Genomic DNA, 20,577 nt, shown 5'->3' with positions numbered 1-20,577 from the left:
AAGTATGATTTGAAAATGAGAACATGTATCATGATGCCAGGGGTTTTTTTTTTGGCTATTTTCCCCGTATTTTTAATCAGTCTTATATAGAGTAATCTCTATCTGTTTCTTTCCTAACAATCTGTCTGGTCTCAGTATGGAGTCAGAATGGATAACAATGTCTTGTATTCAAGTGCTTTCCAATCTAGTCTTCTTTAATGTCATCTCAGGCTAAGTATTTTCCTGACAGTCACGAAAGAGTTCCTTCAGTTTGGTTTCAATGCATTCTACTTCCTGAGAACTTTCTCAAGGTGTAGCCAGTAATTATTATTATTATTGTCATTATACAGTAATACATCTTATATAGAAGACAGAGCTTAATATTGAAATTATAGTCAGTTGGCCAAAGAAGTATAATGTTCAACAGCAGGGAAGCATCTCCTACACATAGTCATGGGAAAGGGCATGCTTTTTCAGGATGTGCCCAACCTGGCAGGCAAAGGTGACATTCTGCCTCCAAGAGACAAGGAAGGAATCTCATTGGGGCGAAATCTCTCCTAAGCATGATAGAAGATTTGGCAAGACTCAGTTTCTCAAGTCATGCCAAAAATCAAGTCCTTATTTTCCCAGAATTTTTCTATATCCCAAAGTCAAGAGACAGAGTCAATCCAGAGTAAAGAGCAGAACAGAGCCCTGTTTGTCAATAGGAAAACAAGCTGGGTTTAGATTTCTTAGCTGGCATTAGTAATGTGGCAGGATTTGAATAGGCCCATATTCAAGCTCTCTCTGGCAAAAATGAAATGTGGGTGAATGTTTCAATGAGACAGTTTTCTCTTTCTTTGGGTTTGTAAGTACCCAGCACTTTCATGGTACTCTTTTTCTCTCTCTTCTGCCTTCTCGACTCATCCTTGTCTTTCCAGCAACAATCTGTCCTGCATACTCCTTAACAAAATTCTGTTGATCTGATTGATATTTGGGAATGATCCAAACCATTTTATTAATGGGTTCTACTATAAATTATTGAAAAACAATAGTTTAGTATGTGTGTCTTTATATGCAATTTGCATATGAGTTGAAACCTAAAGGCAGAAAACTGTGGTTTTGAGGACCAACTAACAAAGATGGTATTTCTGAGTGAAAAGAATCTTTCACTCAGCTGCTCACATCATACCATATGGCTGTCTCTGCCCCTGCCTATGCCAAAGACAGACCATACTGGCATGTTAATATGTATGAAGAGGTTTATTTATGCAAATGAGAAGCTCACAAATTATCCCTTTATCTCAAGGTCTCCAATAAGTTGAAAAGGGAATGAACATATAAACCTCGCATACCTTACTTGTACCACTTTCTATAGATAGCAAGTCCAAGGAGATGCAGTTACACCTACAGAGAAGATAAGTTAAAATACTACAAACGTTAGCCAGGGGTTGTGGCGTACATCTGTAATCCTATCTACGAAGGAGGCCAAGACAGGAGGATTGTAAGTTCCAGGTTAGCTCAGGCAAACATGGGTAGGAGATTCTGTCTCAAAAACAAATGAAAGGGTGAGGGCATGCTTCAAATGGGAGAGAACTTGTACTGTTTGTTTCAGGCACTAGAGTCAATCTCCAGTATCATATTTATATATGTTTAGATAGATAGATAGATAGATAGATAGATAGATAGATAGATAGATAGATAGATAGATAGATAGATTACAAAGTCCTGAGCTGGTCTGCTGGTTGATGTAATCCCAGGAGACTGATTTGACACAAAAAGCTTAATGCATGTTTTTTCTCCATTTCCAAGTATTTACACCAATGAACAGTTTATGAAGGGAATCATCAATTATTTGGGGGTAAATAAGAAATATGTACTTGACAAAACTAGAAATACAGATGAAAAATGTGAAAGGTGAGACTGATAGTTTAATAAATATTTCATTGGATATATATCTGTCTATTCCATACCAGACCCTAGGCTTTGTATTGGAAGTTCACAAATGAATACATTACATCCTTATAAAACATAAAAAGATAGAGCCAAGCTAAGTTTCTATTTCAGTAGGTGAACATTTGATTGATTTCCCGCTCTATTCTTAGGTATTATGGAAGAGAAGAGGTAACCTATACATGTTAGACAAAGCCTGTGGAAATGTGGCCACGCCTATACATTCAGTATCTTAGATTCTTTCTTTAGCCTAAACAGTCTCCCAAACCTAAAAGTAATCCTAATCAAGTTAAGGATGATATTCCCAGGTATTAAACTATTAGGAGGAAAATTCATGGACAACTGAAACAATAGACAACTAAGAAGATGTAATTTTATGGCTCTTTGATACTTGTAGCTTTATTGATTTCTTATTTATCTTAACCCCATAGGTAAGATATATGGGTGGAGGAGCGAACACATATAGTGTTACCATTTGGCATGAATGACACAGTAGTATTTTTATATAGGTTAGAGTCCATTTCAGCTGGAATTAATGTAATTATATATAATGTTGACAGATTATGACATTTAGCTATTAAGCACTATACAAACATTCCAATAACATTCTGGCTTTTGAATTTGTAAAAAAAGAAAGAAAGAAACAGAATTCTCAGGCCAGTGTTTCTAATAGGGTAACAGGAATAGAGGTTTTAAAAATATAGGGTTCAGGAAATAACCGTCAAAGAATAATGCATTTCAAGCCAAAACACAGAGTGGTACTAAATGAATATTTAGTACTTACCACAAGACTGCTGTCCAGAGAAAGCCTTTTTCCAAAGTCTCTTTTCTCAAGCTGTCTCTTTCCCTCCATGGGGGAAGTTATTTATTGTCCTTTATGATTTATAAGAATCTCCCGTCTGTTTCCAGGGTCACTGCAAAAAGTGAACATTTGTTTTACTACCCAAGTGCACAGTGTTTAACTCCTTGCCTTTTAATTTTCTAACCAGAAACAAGTATTGAAGGCAAAATGATTTTTTAAGTACCAAGATCTAAATAATAAGTGTAGAATTGACATCACTCAAGTCAAAAGACCTCTATGAGTTGTTAATGTCAGAGGTGTCTTTTGGGAAGGCCTGTGTTTTTACAGGTTCTGCTAATGGAATTGGGGAATGGGTTTACAAACAGTCCATTTCAAGCCACCCTTGTTCCACGCCCACCCTGTCCAGACCAACCAGAATCATTTTGTCACTGTACACTTAGATGCTGTCTGCAAATTCCATGAGAACAAACTGACAAATGCATACTTCATAACCAAGAAGTATTGAGCCCAAGGCCCAGTGAAGGAAAAGGAAACACAGACATTAATCTCGATATTTAATTTAAAAATATGTCATTTAAAAATATTAGAGGAACATTAGAAGTTGCTCCCCTTTGGAAGCAGAATAAATGGTGGGTGATATCAGTGAGTATTTATGGAACACTCGCCGCATTTTAACAGAGTTCATCCCTGTAATATACTGAGGTTGCTTGTTCTTGAATGACTAAACTTTCTGCTTAATAGAAATCCATCATGTGTATTCAGTATGGCTTCAAAATTTCACGCAGAGGTAAATGACTTGAAAGTGTTTCAAGGTATGAGCCTAGGCTTGCTTACTCATTAGCCAAGTTACCTTGGACAAGTCACTTTGGTTCTCTGAAGCTCATTTCTCTCAACTGCTAAAACATAATTGTGCAATCAAATGATGTATGTGAAAATGATTTAAAGGCAATACATTTAGGCAATAACTAAAATTATTACAGTGCACATTTACAAACTCAACTGTTATTCAACATAATTCATTACGTCCTTGATAGATGTGGAAAAACAAAAATTACTCAAAAGCCCCATAAACAAACCTAGCTGTAATACTATTAATATTGGACTAAAGAAAATGCTACACAAACCAGTCTTTCCATAACACTGAAAACAATAGATTCTATCTCTGTCAATTGTCCCTGTCAATTGTCACATGGATCAAATTAATGATGACCTAGCAGCCCTACCATGTCGATTCTTTCCTGGTTTTCTCCATTGTGAATACCCATGTACAGTATCAGTTCTACCCAAAAGAGGGTCTGCCCACAGCAAAAGCCCATCATGGAAACAAATGGACTCATTTTCCAGCCCTGGCTCCCTCCTCTCTCTTAGTCATCCCACTCCCTGTTGGAAACAAAATTTAATACATCACTGGTCCATTCAGAAATTCCTAGGAGTCCATTCAGAATTCAGGAGAAAATCCAAACATTTCAACATTATTTTCAAGGGCTATTTCCTTCCAACTAGTCTTTTACAATCCCCAAACACATTAAGCATATTCCAGAGAGCAGGCTTTTGATGATAGTTCTCACCTACATGTGGCTTAATCCACCTCTTGCTCCAGTTCCTGGCTCAGGTCCCATCTCCTTCACAAGACCTTCCTAGACAACTCCATTTGGTAATGATTATCTTTCTCTCCTAACTTCCATAGGAACCCTTAGGGACTTGAGTTATGAATCATGTTTATCACTTAGGATAGCCCATTAAATACAGTAAGATCTTAATAGATGCTGTTTTGACAGCATCCACTAGTTATGAACAATCAAATGAAGTCCAGGCAATGTTTTTAAGGAAAGAAATGTTACTTCTATTATTATAGGGGAAAGTTTTAGTCAACATAACTTGTCTTTCCTACTTAAGAGTCACCTACTTGGAAGTGTCTTTCCTTGTTTTGTTGACTCTATTCATTGGTATCTCAGAATATCCTCTGTAAGGATGAATGCAATTAGAGAGGATGTTCTGGCTGAAATTTCCCCTGAACCAAGAACATTCTTTCTTAAATTGTGATCTCAATGAGCACAATTCTGAGAGATCCCATCAGATTTTCTTCTGATATTGAACATATACATATTAACTACTGTATGGAACGCCCAATCCCTATATGTTGGAGACAGCCATATAGCAAAAACACTAGGCCTCAGTTTTCTTTTTCTTTTTTTTTTTTTTGTCGGTCATGGGGCTTGAACTCTGGGCCTGGGCACTGACCCTCAGCTCTTCAGCTGAAGGCGAGTGCTCTGCCACTTGAGCTACAACGCCACTTCCGGTTTTGTGGTGGTTTATTGGAGATAGGAGTCTCCCGTTCTTTCCTGCCCGGGTTGGCTTTGGACGGCGATTCTCAGATCCCAGCCTCCTGAGTAGCTACGATTACAGGCGTGAACCACTGGCGCCCGGCAAGGTCTCAGTTTTCATGAGAACTTGTGTTCTAGTGGGCTGTAGAGCAATACATAAGTAATACATGAGGAATGGTGATAGGTGGCTGGATGGAGGCATAAAGCTTTCTAGGTGGTAGTACAGAGAGTCAAGTATATAGACAAGAAAGCACTTTGGATAAAATGGTAGGGTAGGCATTATCAATGTAAAAATAGGTAAATATTATCTCAAGGACAGGGAACGTATCTGGAAAAGAGCTTTGGGCTACTAAAGAACAGATTCTTAGAAATGAAAAAACCCTGGCAAGATCATATGTGAGAAAAATGGTTGGTGACAGGCAACAATTAGAAACTCTTATTCTAAACACATAGTTTAACATTAGAGTTTGAATTCTTACATTTGTCCTTACTAGATGGTATCATTAAACAATTTAACCTTTTTAATCTGTAATTGAATCATCTATAAGATGTCATTGATAATAAGATCTTCATCATACTAGGTTTATTGTGATGACAAATTGTACAATACACTTAAAGAGTTTTGCCAGTGATTAGCACAAAGTAGATTAAAATTTAAATATTAGGCATATTGATCATCCTTCTAATAAACACAGTCAAACTCATTAGGACAGATTCTAGGTGTGGAGATTTGTATCCCATCATAAGCTAAAAAAAAAAAAGCTCTTACTTTGGAAAATGGAGGTCTTTAGGATATTTCAAATAGCCTGATCTGCCTGTCTGGAAAGTGGATTCAACTACGAAGTCAATTTCTTTTCATAGTTTATGGTGTCAATAATAGAGGCATAAGTGATACTCAAATGATTTAGCAACAATGTTACATAGTCATTGATCAAGTATAAAGGTATTGTCCAATTAGAACACATCATTATAGTAAGCAGTACATCTACAGATGTATGTCCTGGCCAATCACCAGCTTCTGTGTATACATCATATCCACCCCATGAATGTGAGCTAAACATGATAAAAATCAATCATGGGAAAGATTAGAGTAAAGTTATCCAAGTGGGTCAAAGTGGGGCCATCTAAAAGAAACAAAATAGTAATGGGGATAGGAAGACTGGAAGTTGGTCATGGCGAACAAAGGAAAAATCAGGAAGGCCAATGTTCAGTCTTCTCTCTGTACACAATAGAGACTGAAGATCTAATAGGGAAAATGATTGGCCATTTCTACCATCCAACTAATTCAACTTGCCCTGAAACAACTGTAACCAAAAACCTTCCAATTTTTTCCCATGCTTACTAGGAAATGTAATTAGGTAATAACATTTTGGAAAATCATATTTTTAATACAACCTTGCAATTTAGTTTCTAACTCTTAATATTTATAATGTATGTATGTTGCTAGTAAAATGGTCATCTTGGACCTCAATAAAAGAATAATACAAACTGAGTAGATGAAACATGACATTTATTTTCTCGTTGTCCTGGAGGCTGTAAGTGTAAGGTCAAGGGGCTAGCAGAATTGGTTTCTTCTGAGGCTTTTCTCATTGGCTTGTAAAAGGATGCATGTTAGCTGTGTTCTCATACAGCTTTATCACAGTGCATAGACCTTCATCTTCTTGTAGGAAATCTTTAGAAGGACACCTGTTCTATAAGGTTAGAGGTCCACCTTTATGGTCTTTCAGATTAATTTAACTAAACTACCTCCTTAATTGCCCAAATACAGTTTCATTAATAGTTAGGATGTCAACATAAAAATAATATGCACCTGAGCATATTAATTCCTGAATCTAACCACTGAGGGTAAATGCTGATGGCAGTGGCAATATCACAACCTTCCTTCTTTGCTGGATATTTGATTGTTGGATTTCCTACCTTCCTTCATTTTATACTGATATACTCCTCTGTATTGAGGGCATACAGGTACAAACTATATTACTGAGACTGCTGGAGTAATGGGTTAATTTTGAGTTCTGTCAATGAGAGGCAAAGAGAGAAAATTTAAAGACAATAAGAAGAAAAAAACTATCATGTTTCCAGACAGCTCAAGCAAAGCATCAGTAACAAGTATAAGTTCCAGCAATTTCTGGGATACTTCCAAAACTCAGCTAAAAAAGGATATTATTAGCAATATCTCAAAATTCTGAGTACCATTTCATCTTATCAATCTTGTTTTTTTTAATACCTTCCAACACCTTCATAAGGAATTAATATCTCTCTGCTGTATTAAATAGCTCTCTGCTAGAAAAGAAAATAGTTTTCTCTTTTCTATGCTAGGCAATTCAGCTCATACAACTATCTTTATTAAGGTATCCAGACTCATTTGGAAAACTTTCTCTAAAGCTTTCAGGAAAAAATTCTAAAATTAATTTTAAAGTCCTTGGAGAGCAGGGGTAGCATTTTTTTATTAGTAAGTTTTTTATTGTGAAAATACCATACAGAGAGGATACAGGTGGACCCATTGCAACAATGAGATGTGTAAGTCGTTATGTCGAAAACGAACTTTACAACTTTGGTGTGTGGGGGGGAGGGGGAGCGGGGAGGATTGGGTGGGGGGAGCAGGGGAGGATGGGAAGGGATGGGAAGGGGAAACAAAGGAGGAGTCTACAATGCTTGATAAGAAATGTACTCATTATCTTGCCCATGTAATTGTAACCCTTCTGTACAGTATTTTCACAATTAAAAAAAAAGACAGATGAGGGACCTACATCTCTCCTTATGTCACTGGGTCATGAATAAAAAAATATTAAACCTCTAAAAAATTATGAAGTAAATGAAATAAAAGTGAAATATGAATGTAATACTCACAAATGATGAAATTATGATGAAATAAAAACCACGGGCAATGTAAAAAAAAAAAAGAAAGAAAATACCATACAGAAAGGTTACAATTACATGAGCAAGGTAATAAGTACATTTCTTTTCAAGCATTGTTGCCCTCCCATCTCCATGACTATACTCCCTTCCACCTCCCCATCCCTGCCAAAGTTGTAAAGTTCGTTTTTCAACATAGCATTTTGTACATCTCATTGTTGCAATGGGTCCACCTGTATCCCTATTTAAACAATTTGGTTTTTTCTCTTCCCCTCCCCAAATTATACTAATATCAAATACAGTGAAAACAGGGGTTATACCATGGGGGAGGGACATACAAAGCAACAAAGAAATAATCTTATAAATATGTTCAAACAATAGCAAGAAAGAAAAAAATACACTTGTGTCCTTATCTTGGGGTTCATTTTACCTAATATCATCTTATCTGACCTTTTCTGCTTGTCTCAGAGATTTACTAGTTATTGCAAATGAGGGAAACCATGGGACCTATGTTTCTTTGGGCCTGGCTTACTTCACTTAATATAATTTTTTCCAAGTCTTTCCATATCCCCCAACAGCAAATTCTCAAAAAAAAAAAAAACTGCCCAATAAATAAGTGGGCTAAAGACTTACAGAGAAACTTCTCTGAAGCAGAAAGAAGGATGGCCAATAGACACATGAAGAAATGTTCAAACTCTCTAGCCATAAAAGAAATATAAATCAAAACAACAGTTAGAATGGCTTTAATCAAGAGCTCTAATAGCAACAGATGCTGGAGGGGCTGTGGACAGAAGGGAACCCTACTGCATTGTTGGTGGGAGTGTAAACTTGTCCAACCACTTTGGAAAGTAGTATGGAGGCTCCTCAAAAGACTCCACATAGAGCTCCCCTATGACCCAGCAATCCCACTTTTGGGCATTTACCCAAAGGATCACAAGCAAGACCACACTAAAGCTACCAGCACAACTATGTTTATTGCAGCATTATAGCTAAGATATAGAACCAATGCAGAAGCCCCTCAGTAGATGAATGGATCAAGAAAATGTGGTGCATACACACAATGAAATTCTATGCTTCCATCAGAAAGGGGTAGCAGTTTATATTCTAGGATCTTAGATAGTAAAATGCCTAATCCATAGCAATATAGCAGATACTCAATAAGCATTTGTTACTTCAATGAATAGGTAAAAGAATGTATGTTAAAGTTATCTTTGTAAACATATGAAGGGGAGCAATATATCGTTGCTAAAGCAAAGTAACACTAACCATATTAACAACAGTAAAATTTCTATTTTAGTCAAACACAGAGAAAATCCAACTCAAAGAATATCATTTAAGGTTTAGGCTTTACTTGTTCTTATCAATTTCCCCAACTCAGTTATATACACCTCTTTTCTCTGCTTGTTAAAGAACTCACCTCTGCCTAAGAACAAAGTCCCTCTCATTATGGGGAAGGAAAATGATGATGCAGAGGAAGAAAGGAAATGAAGCATCCTTCTATTTACCCCACACACAACCCACACAGTTATATCCCTAGCTGCTGCTATAACATCTATAGAAATCCAACTTAATAAACTCTTGTGTAATTCTCATAAATACTGATGAACTTTCAGCCCTAGACATATTTTTAATATTTCTAAAGCTATCAGTAATTTCTATTTTTTGCTAGGCTTTATTAACAAGCTACATAATTTTCAAAAGACCCTGAAAAAAAACAGCATCAATAACTTAAATGTTGAAAGGCAAATTGCCTCACCAACACATAATCTCAGACACGGACATACAAGCACAAACCCATTCACTCTGATGTGCATGCACATTTAGAACATAGTTCTAAATAGAACTCCATATCAAATTCTGCCTTTCTCATTCTCTCACCCCCATGTTTTTTTCATATTAATGTCAGAGTCAGAAGAAAGAAAACAAAATATCAGAAACAATGGATTCTGGACTAGGCATTAGAGGATTCATTTCTAACTCCTTTTTGCCATGAAACTTGAGCAGATTTTTACTTGAGTGGCTTGATATTACTTATGTCTTTCTCTCAAGGTTTTTGTGAACTTCCAGTGAGATAATGCATGAAAATGCCCTTACACAACCAGATCAAGGTGCTTTTCAGTCTGCTTCATTAACCAACAATCAATGTAAAACATGATATAAACAACTTCATAAACACCTGGAGAACAGAGATCATGCCACATTTGTGGGTACCTTTACTACATTACCTAGAATATCCGCTCCCATATGATAGGAACCCAAGGAATATGTGCAAAACAGAATGTGCTGTCTGTTTTATATTGCTATGTCAAAACACCTGATACTAGATAAATTATAATGAAAAGAGATTTAGTTAGCTCATCAGTCTAGAGAGTAGAAGTCTTAGATCCAACAGCTCCTTTGCTAGGTTTTGCAGAGGGTTTTGTGTGCTTCTCTCACTCATGGTAGAAACCAGAGAGGCAAGCAGATATAGCAAAGAACATAGAAGGAAGGGGGACTAGAAGCTTTTCAACCATCTACTCTTGTGATAGCTAACACACTCTTGAAGGAGTTACATTAATCCCTTCATGAGATCAGCACTGTAACCCAAGCATTTCTTAAAGATTACAACTTCACATTATTAAACTTCTCATTATTATGCTGACAATTAAATTTATTTTTTAATAAATCTTTAAAATGTTTTTCATTGGAAGTAATAATTATACATCTCTGTGTAGTGTAGTGAGATATTTCCATACATTATGGATCAACTGAGACTATTTAGGTAAGCCATCATCTAAAACATCAGCATCTTACTTTGAATTACATGATCCACCACTATTAGCCATAATCACTTTTTGTGTAAAAGAACATCAGGACTTCTTCTCCCTATATGGCTGTGGTTGTGAATCCAATAACTAATCTCTCTCCATCACCCTTTGCCCTATCCTGGCTTCTGGAATTTAGATAGGGAAAAAGTGTATCCAGCCTGTGTACCCAAAGACAAATCAAAAGGGCAGCGATTCTTTTTATCCTTGGCAAGGTAGCTAAGTTGACCTTTATCCTGGCTGCACCTAAGAATCACATGGGAGGCATTCTAAAAATAACAATACCCAGGCCTTCTCTGAGAATCTTCAGGGATGAGAGCATCATCCCTAGAGAATGATAATAGTAGCTAGAGTGGCATCTGCTAAGAGCAGTGATTCTCAAACTTTGAGCACATTAGGGTTGCCTGGAAAATCAACAAAGCCTATCCCTAGACCAAACAAATTAGGATTACTATCAGTGGAAGGCAGGCATCATTATTTTAAGATCTATGAGTACATCTAACTGCAGCCAAGTGAGTGGGCTAACACATAGCTTCTTTCTTCCTCTATATCTCTCCCCAAGGAGAAGGACACACAGCTGTTGACAGAAACAGAAAGTCAACCAGAGATAGAAATATTGAGTCTAAATTTTCAATGAATGCACACATATCTTCATGTGAGTCTGCCCTTTAGAGTTTCAAAGAAAAAAAAAAAACTTTAAGATTGGAAGACAATCTGCTTTGTTTTAAAATACAGGAGTAGATAGTAAAAAAAAAAAACACAATTTAATCATTAAAAATAATTCACTTCATTTAAGATTTAGCAATACTTATTCAATATCTTTTAATCTCAAATCCTCTGTGAGTGTATGTGTGTATGGCAGAGAGGAAGAGAAGAGGAACAAAGTGAAGAAAAGGGAAAGTTAAGAAAGGAGATGGGAGGATATAGGAGGGAAGAAGAAAGAGGAAGAAAGAGAGGGAAGGAGGAAGAAAAGGAAAAGGAAAGAAGGGAGGACACAAGGAAGGAAGGAACGAAGGAAGGAACAAAGGAAGGAATGAAGGAAGGGAAGGAGGGAGGGAAAGAAGGATATACATTCAAATTTCAAAGAAACAAAAGTCTAAGAGGAACATAACTATGTGTACATTAATCAAAATTAAAGCAAGATAAAAGTGCGTAATTTGAGCATGGAAAAATGTCCTTTTGGTGGGGCTAACCCTGGATGACTTGCTTTTGTTGTTACCCCTGGTGTTGAGTGCTGGTTTCCAGACAGAAATTACTATGGCTTGCTTTTTACAGTGTGGAAAACTAAGAACTCAGACAGAGCGACAGGAGCTTGGACCAGAATCCACATTTCTACACTGGCTGCCCTTACCAAACCATCTGTTCTTTCTCTCCCAGTCTTTCTTTGTAAAGATTTTCTCCACTATTTATTTCCCTCCTCTGACTCGTCTCCATTTATTGCTCTAAGAATGATTTTTTTTATTCATTACATAAAATGTCTATGTATTGCCCACAAACTCAGGGGAATGTCAGAATGGAAATAAAATGGGCACATAAATAAATGTTATAAATAAATAAATAAAGTGTGCACATAACCTCAGTGGATTGGAAGAATATTTAGATAAGTGGCTAGGGAAAAGAATTCTCACACTGTGTCGTCTGCTCACGCTAATGAGTTAATTAAATTAGAAAAATTCCACTGCCAAAAGCAAAAACATCCAAATATGTGGGATGCTAAGGGAATTATAGTCTATGCTACTAAATGCATTCTGTTCAAGCTTTTTTTTTTCTTTGAGCAGGCTGTGGAGAGCTACACTTAAAAAGCCATCCAATTTCAAGAGAGTATTTTCCATCTGGGGCTGGTTGGGTAAAGCTTGATCTAAACTCTGCAAAGCCCGCTGAGACAACACAACTTGCTAAAGAAACCGTTTAGGAAAAGCACCGCTTTCTGAAAATCCAGCAGAAGGTTTAACTGTGATATTCTCATATGCTGCAGAGTTCATTACTCTCCATTAAATGTCTTTGCACACAGGTGGAAGCCCCAAATGATTCAGGAAATTGATATACCAAAATAAATTGAGCGCCAATATGTTTTTTTTCCTCAGGTATTAGTATAGAGTTAGGATACAACTTCTTCTTCAGAGGTTTTTGTTACTTGAAGAAGTTATTTACTCTTATTGCTATCGTTACCTCTCTCTTCCTCACCACCTACCATGGAGTGAGTAAAAATGCTAAAATATAAAACCTTAAAGATTTGGTAATGCATTGAAAACAACACTAAAATATAGAATATAACATTCTAAGTAGCAACAATTGTCAAAATGAAATGTATGAGAAAAGTTGAGAAGATGTTTAACTTTATTTCATGTTTAACTAAATGGACTCATTTGTTGAAAGGGAAGTAAATCAAAAACTTTTTAAAAAGAAGAAATAGTCATTGGCTACTCATTTGAATGTTATCCAGAGGTGAATATTTTATGTATACATTTACATGTATGTGTGTGTATTTACTACTTGTTTGTATAGTTATTGGTAATTGCAATGATTTTTCTCAGGATTGCTTGCTTAAATGTTTAAGGAGTACTGCTCCTTCCATTTTTATTGCTTTATAAACTCTTAGCTACATGGCTCATGATTGTAACCCTAGCTACTCAGAAGGCTGAGATCTGAGGATCGCAGTTCAAAGCCAGCCCAAGAAAGAAAGTCTATGAGACTCTTATCTCCAATTAACCACTGGAAATGAAGGCGTGTTGAAAAAGTGAGAAGTTTGAGCAGCACTGGATGAAGGGAGGTCTCAGAAGGACTAGTGCCTGGCAGGTCTGTTGTTTTCCTTTAGATGGAGCTCCACACAGGAAATATCCTGAATAAATGTTTAAGGGAAATATCTAGGCAGTATACAAAGATTGTCCCCCAACATTTTAGGAGGCCATCTCATCTAAATGTTGCATTATCAATGATAGTAAAGAAAACAAGGAATGATGAGTTCTGAATTGTCCAATCACTTAATGATGTGCTTTTTCAGGAAGGGAATATTCTGAGAACTGCACCATTAGACAATTCCATCATTGCACAAACTTCACAATGTTCCTGCAAGCACAAATGGTATATCATCACTCCTTGTTGCCTCTTGCACACTGAGATTGTTTACACGAGCATCACAAACCCGTAAATAGTATGGACTGCAATGCCCTGACAGTGTCATTAGGTGATAGGAATATAGACCAATGTGTCTTTGATCTGAGCCACTAAACAGTGCAATACCAACGACAGATAACAGAGAAAAGTCAGCAAATACTAATGGCGACTAGGTCGGTAATAATATGGAAGTCCGGATCACAGAGGTCAATCACCACTCAGCTGCACCCAAATCACTGCCATGCAAGGATGGAAGTCATTTTTGCCAACCCCTTCACTTGAAAAGAAGACACATACACTGGTTATTGCAAATAAGGGAAACCATGGGACCTATGTTTCTTTGGGCCTGGCTTACTTCAAGCAGAAAAGGTCAGTTGATGTTGGGAAGTGAACCCCAAGATAAGTATTCAAAGGTTTTTTTTTCTCTCATGCAATTGTTTCTAATTTATTTATAAGATGATTTCTTTGTTGTTTTGTATGTCCCTCCCCCACGGTATAACCCCTGCTTTCACTGTATTTGATGTTAGTATAATTTGGGGAGGGGAAGGGAAAAAACAAATCGTTTAAATGGGGATACAGGTGGACCCATTATAACAATGAGATGTACAAGTCGCTATATAGAAAAACGAACTTTGGTGGTGGGCGGGGGAGGATAGATGCGGGGGTGGGGGGGAGGAGGATCGGGTCGGGGAAGGGGGGGATGGGAAGGGATGGGAAGGGGAAACAAAGGAGGAGGCAACAATGCTTGATAAGAAATGTGCTCGTTATCTTGCCCATGTAATTGTAACCCCTCTGTACAGTATTTTAAGAGAGAGAGAGAGAGAGAGAGAGAGAGAGAGAGAGAGGAAGGAAGGAAGGAAGGAAGGAAGGAAGGAAGGAAGGAAGGAAGACACAAATCTAGGTATTTAAGTAAAATCTTTCTTTTTTTTTCTTACAGGTATATTTATTTAAAAATTGTGTCACAAGCCAAATAAACCTCATTTCTGAAAATTCACAACCTAGAGACTACTCATTTATAATCTTCAGTTATATGAGTTTTCATAAAACTCTAAAATTTGATAATTATTTTTAAAGTTTGAATTAATACCAAACCCTATGAAGAGCAAAAGATTGAAGTCTTAAATACTAACAGAAAAAATACCTAAGTACACCAATGCATGAGGGCTAATTTAATTTCCCATCACCTGAGTCTGCAAATGGAAGAAATTCAGACTTTCTTTTCAAAGATAATTTATTCTTATTTTTATGTGAAGTCAAAATGTGGAAGCAATTATCATAAGTTACAGAAATAAGCTCTGAAAGCAGAAAGATTTTTATTCTCCACTTTAAAATATGACTTGGCTTACTGGATAATTTTTAGATATTCATGTGTGACATTACAACATCAAGTTTAAAAACTCCTTTAAAGACAACTTTATTGATTTCTTTAAGAAAATTTTAAAAGTATGTGAGTATACATGTTTGTCAACTTGAGTTGTCTATTTCTATTATTCGTCAATTTCAGCATTTTCTGTCTCAACTATAGAAAAAATAAAGTCATACATGATTATTTTATAGGTCACAATAATTACATTAAATAGGGACATTTATACCTCTTATTTTACGGTACAGGTGGGTTCTATGGACTTTATCAAACTTTGTTACATGTTGGAGATTCAAATATGAAGTGCATATTTGGGGCCCTTCTGATAAATTATTAAATTTATCCAGTCTTTACTTTCCTCACCTCACATGCAGAGAGAAGTCATCCTTGAGGTCTCTTGTGAATACAGTATTTAGAATTAGGAAACAATTTAAAGATACTTTAATGCTTTTAAGTTAACTATATCTTTTAATTTCTGACTTCATGGTGGAATCTAATCTACACATCATAACATTGATTTGTTTAAAATATACCACTGAATATTTTTATGAATTCACAGTTGCGCATTCATCACCAGAATATAATTTCATAATATTTTAAACACTCTAAGAAAGAACCCTTCCCATATTATTAGTTCTTCATTTTGGCCAGCCTCCCAACCTCAGGCAACCACTAATCTATTGTCTGTCTCAATGGATTTTTCCACTTAGAATATTTCCTCACATCTTTGTCAACATTTACTATCCATCTTTGTTAATACAGACATGAAATGCAATCAGTGTAGCCTTAGTTTTTATTTCCCCCATGAGAAATAATGCAGAGCCTCTTTTTATTTGCTTACTGGCTATTTCTATATCTTCTTTGGAAAAACATTTACTAAGTTTTTGACCATTTTTTGCTTCAGTGATTTGTCTTATTGTTGAATGTTAGAGTACTTTACATATTCTTGTCAGATATGCTATTTGAAAATGCTTTCTACCAGTTTATGGGTCTTGCTTGGTCATGCGCTTTAATATACATAAGTTTTTCAAAGTTGTTGAAGCCCAACTTTTCTTTCATTTCTTTTTTATTGCTTAAACTTTTTGTCATATCTAAAAAAATCCTTTGCTTAATCCAAGGAAATAAAGGTTATTCTTATTTATAATATTTGCAATTTAGTTATTACAATAACTCTATGATTCATTTTGAATTAGTTTTTGTAATAAGTGAAGTAGAAATTCAAATCTATTCATTTACATTTGGCTATCCAGATTTAGCCTAACAGTATTCATTGAAAAGATTTTTCTTTGCCCCATGGAATTATCTTGGTACTCATATAAAAAATCAACTAACTGTAACACGCATTCTTTTTTTAAAAAAGTAGTTTTTTATTGAGATTAAGTGATTACATAAATTTCACAAATTTCATAGTATTATGGTATAGTGATACTTAGTTGAAGTCACAAACACATTTTAACCTTCACAAAGCAAATTGTCACTATCATGGTCTATAAAGTTTGTTAATTGTGGAAGCTTTGACAATACAACTATTTCTTCCAAATCGGGCAATGTGTACATTTCTTTCCTTTTGCTTAGTGTAAGCTGTTTCCTCTTTCACTCTCATTCCCTCACTCCCATTGCTGCCCTTGAGTTGCTTAGTTCATTTTCCTCAATGTCCAGGTAACATACATTCTTAATTCTATTCCTCTGAAGTTGGGAGTATGAATCTTCCCTCTTAATTCTTTCTTTTCTAGATGATTTCTTCTCTTTTAGATACCTTACATTTTAGTATCACCTTGGACACTTCAGTGAAAAGACCACCTGGAATTTTACTAAGGACTTTTGAAGTGTGTCACCTAAATAAGATTAAGCCTTCCAAGGGCTGGGAAGGTGGCTCAGTGATAGAGTGTTCCCTTGCATGCATGAGGCCCTGGGTTCAATTCTTCAGCACCACTTAAGCAGAAAAAGCCAAAAGTGGTGCTGTGACTCAAATGGTAGAGCACTAGCCTTGAGCTGAGGGACCTGAGGGACAGTGCCTAGGCCCAGAGTTCAGGCCCCATGACCAACAACAACAACAAAAAATAATTAAGCCTTTCAGTTCTTGAAATAGGCCTTCTACTTTTCTCCCAAGGCAAATACTTTTTGTACTTTGACAGATTAATTTAGGTCTTTAATGTCTTTAATTTCTTTCAACTATGTCATTGTTTTTGATGGAAAATATCATGCATTTAATCTGTCCACTTTATTCCTAGGTGTTCCGTTTTTGTTGTTGTTGTTGAATTATAATAGCAAAATTACAGGTTAGGCTGTTCATCTTCTTTTCTTTTATGGTGGTACTTAGGTTTGAACTCAAAGCTTCATGCTTGCTGGACAAGTTTTCTCTCACTTGAAGCATATTCCCAACTCATTTTGCTTTAATCTTGTTTTTTAGTGTAGTTTTATGCTTTTTGTATCATTTGACCTCTGACTACATACCTCTAACTCCACCTCCCTCACAGCTAGTATTACAACATGCACTATCATGCAGAGTTTATTTTTTTAAGATGGGGGTCTCATTAATATTTTTCTTGTGATGCTCTAGAAACCACAATATTCCCTTTCTAGATAAGATGAGAGGGATAACCTACCACTCCTAGTATACATCATATCTCTTTCAAGTTTCAAGATGAAAAACTAGTTCTCATTCACTTGTTTGCATTTAAATATTTTTACACTTTGTTTTAAGTGATTTTGACTTTTGTTGTTGTTCTAAATAATATACTTTCATTTTGAGTTTCTGTGAAAAGACACAATAAGGATTATATGTAGTATGTATGAATTAAAATGAGGATAGGCACTCAGTCTACTCAATTTAATGATGTAGAATAAATTGTAGTAGATTGTTATCACCTTTCCTGGACTACTACACTACTACACTATTACTGTCTATCTGTGGAAAAACCATTCAACTCATCAATAAGCAATCTGCATTTAACTCCCACAACGTCATAAAAACACAGTTGGTAAGGAACCAAAACATAAATACCCTCATCATTCAAGTATGTTGCCTTAATTAAATATTTGCATATCATGTTTTCAGAGGAATTTCCTTTCCCTTGACATGAAAGTTGAATTTTAATTTGACTTTGTTAGGACTCCATTCAAGCTTTCCAAAGCTTCATCACTATTACTGCCTTTGAAAATTATATTAATCTGTTGAAGATATAAAAAGCACTTATTTGTCTTGGAAGAAAAGTAAGATAAATTATGACTGTATTGCCTTTTCCTGAAAAATAAAGCACATATTCAAGCTGAAAGAGGCAACTTAGGTCAATGGGTCTTAAAATTCTTGAGCATCAGAGGAAGTTAAAAATGCTCAATATCCTGGAAAAACCACAAACATTTCACATACGTACATTTTTAACATAATTGGAAGGATTTGTAGTGATTGAAGTACATCCATGGATAAACTGACCTGAGAGTAAGAATCTCCCATTTAATTATAGTTAAATAAAACATATAAGTGTCACAATTCTCTGGGAATACAAATAAGAAAAACATCACTGTGAACCAGAAACTGAGATCTAAGAAGGAAGAAGACACTGAAGTCTATTGAGTACTACCTTCACAGGGGTACAAAAATGGGAAGGAGCTTGATATCCAGCACCACAAACTTTCATAACTGTTTGGTCACAGATGCTAGTATATTTCTCTGCTCACCAAAGTTAACTCCATATAACAGATTAGTGCTATCAAAATGTTGAGGACAAATTAACCATGACTTTACATTTCAATTGAACTCAAATACAACATAAGGACTCTTTTAGATTTAATAAAAACAGGAATTTCTGTCCGATGTCCATGAGGGTAATCCTAGCTAATAAAGAAACCAAGATCTGAAAATCAGGGTTCAAAGCTAACCCAGGCAAATAAATCTGAGAGATTTTTATCTCCAAACCAGCAAAAAAGCTGAAAATGGAGCTGTGGCCCAAGTGGTAGAGTATCAACCTGTAATGAAAAAGCCAAGCAAGAGAGAGAGGCCCTGAGTTAAAGCCATATGACTCTCTCTCTCTCTCGCTCTTACACACACACACACACACACACACACACACACACACACACACACACACACACACACAAATACAAACAAATAAAAAACTAGAATTTTTCTTCTTCATTTGACAGTCACTGAAATACTTGAGAAGGATCTACTTTGGCAAGAAAGAAGGGGTAAGATAGAGATGGAGAAAGATGGAGCTGCAGATTGGATCAACATATGGGTTTGCTACTGTGAATTATTTTCACAAAATAGCCTACTTTAGTCATCACAAATTAATTCAAAGGTAGCTACAATAAACAAGCTTTTCTTAGCAATTTTATGCAATGGGTGTTAATTATATCGTAATGCATCAAATTGTTGATACCCTCATGCCTTAAGAAAAACCATCGTCAGTATTATTTAAAGGTTCATTCCTTTGCACAGCCGCAGCTTGCTTTTTTCTGAGTACTTCATTCAGCCTTATAACTATAAATAAACCATGGGGGTTGGCTTATCTGTTCTTCCCACCATTGATTTTCCTCAGGGACAAGGGGCACAGTCATTTATCCCACTATTTCCATCACTACTGAAATTCTGTCATGAACTCAATTTGTGTGGAATTTTGTGTAAATCTTGAGCAATGAAGTTCTTTGGAAATAGCTTATGCTGCTTCACACCTTAGAAAGAGCAGAATATTTATAACTTTACAACTTTGATTTGTATATCCAATTAAATATTTCATTGTCTAGAAACTGTAATTTCCCAAGAGAAGAGTCACGATCTATCCCATTCTTATATTATCTTTGGTTACCTAAGATATTCACTTGGAAAAAAATAACTTTTCCTCATAATTTTTTTTCATGAAGTAGCTTTCAGACTATAAACTTCTTATTAAAATAAATAAATATGCAATATAAACAAACATATAAATATGGAAATCTGTTTCAAATTTATTTATTTGTTTGTTTATTTCTGCTGGTCCTGGGGCTTGAACTCAGAGCCTGAGTACTGTCACTAACTGAGCTTTGTTGTTGTTGTTGTTGTTGTTGCTCAAGGCTAGTGTTCTACCACTTGAGCCAGAGCTCCACATCAGTGTTTTTGGTAGTTAATTGAAAATAAGAGTCTCAAGAACTTTCCTGCCTGGGCTACCTTTGAACCACAATCCTCAGACTCAACTTCTCAAGTAGCTAGGATTATAGGCATTAGCCATCAGCACTTAGCTCTGAATATATTCTTCAATAATTAAAATTACATAGAAACTTACATGGAAAACAACTCAAGTTTCTTCTTCACATACCCCCTAATTTTATACCCTTAGCTAGGAAAAAAGAAATCCACTATTAGCAATTTATTCTTCTCTAAGCTTTCCTAATCATTTATACACATATATTGCATACTGAAATATG

At 35.8% G+C, this 20,577-nt stretch overlaps 1 protein-coding gene across 4 annotated transcripts in view; it reads right to left on the bottom strand.

Annotated features, from left to right (window-relative positions):
* The window catches only part of Nckap5 (NCK associated protein 5), a 959,972-nt gene that overhangs the window by 833,285 nt on the left and 106,110 nt on the right, over nucleotides 1–20,577 (bottom strand). For all 4 annotated transcript variants that reach the window (XM_070024260.1, XM_070024269.1, XM_070024275.1 and 1 more), the window contains one exon: nucleotides 2,696–2,825. In XM_070024260.1, the coding sequence (XP_069880361.1) occupies nucleotides 2,696–2,764 (69 nt within the window). In that variant the 5' untranslated portion in view covers nucleotides 2,765–2,825. The remainder of the gene's footprint in view (nucleotides 1–2,695; nucleotides 2,826–20,577) is intronic.

The sequence above is a fragment of the Dipodomys merriami genome, unplaced genomic scaffold, assembly GCF_024711535.1.
Source record: "Dipodomys merriami isolate MVZ:Mamm:240054 unplaced genomic scaffold, mDipMer1.0.p SCAF_1, whole genome shotgun sequence".
NCBI classification, from domain to species: domain Eukaryota; kingdom Metazoa; phylum Chordata; class Mammalia; order Rodentia; family Heteromyidae; genus Dipodomys; species Dipodomys merriami.
The sequence above is the reverse complement of the archived record's forward strand: the minus strand, read 5'-3'. Positions and strand labels throughout refer to the sequence as shown.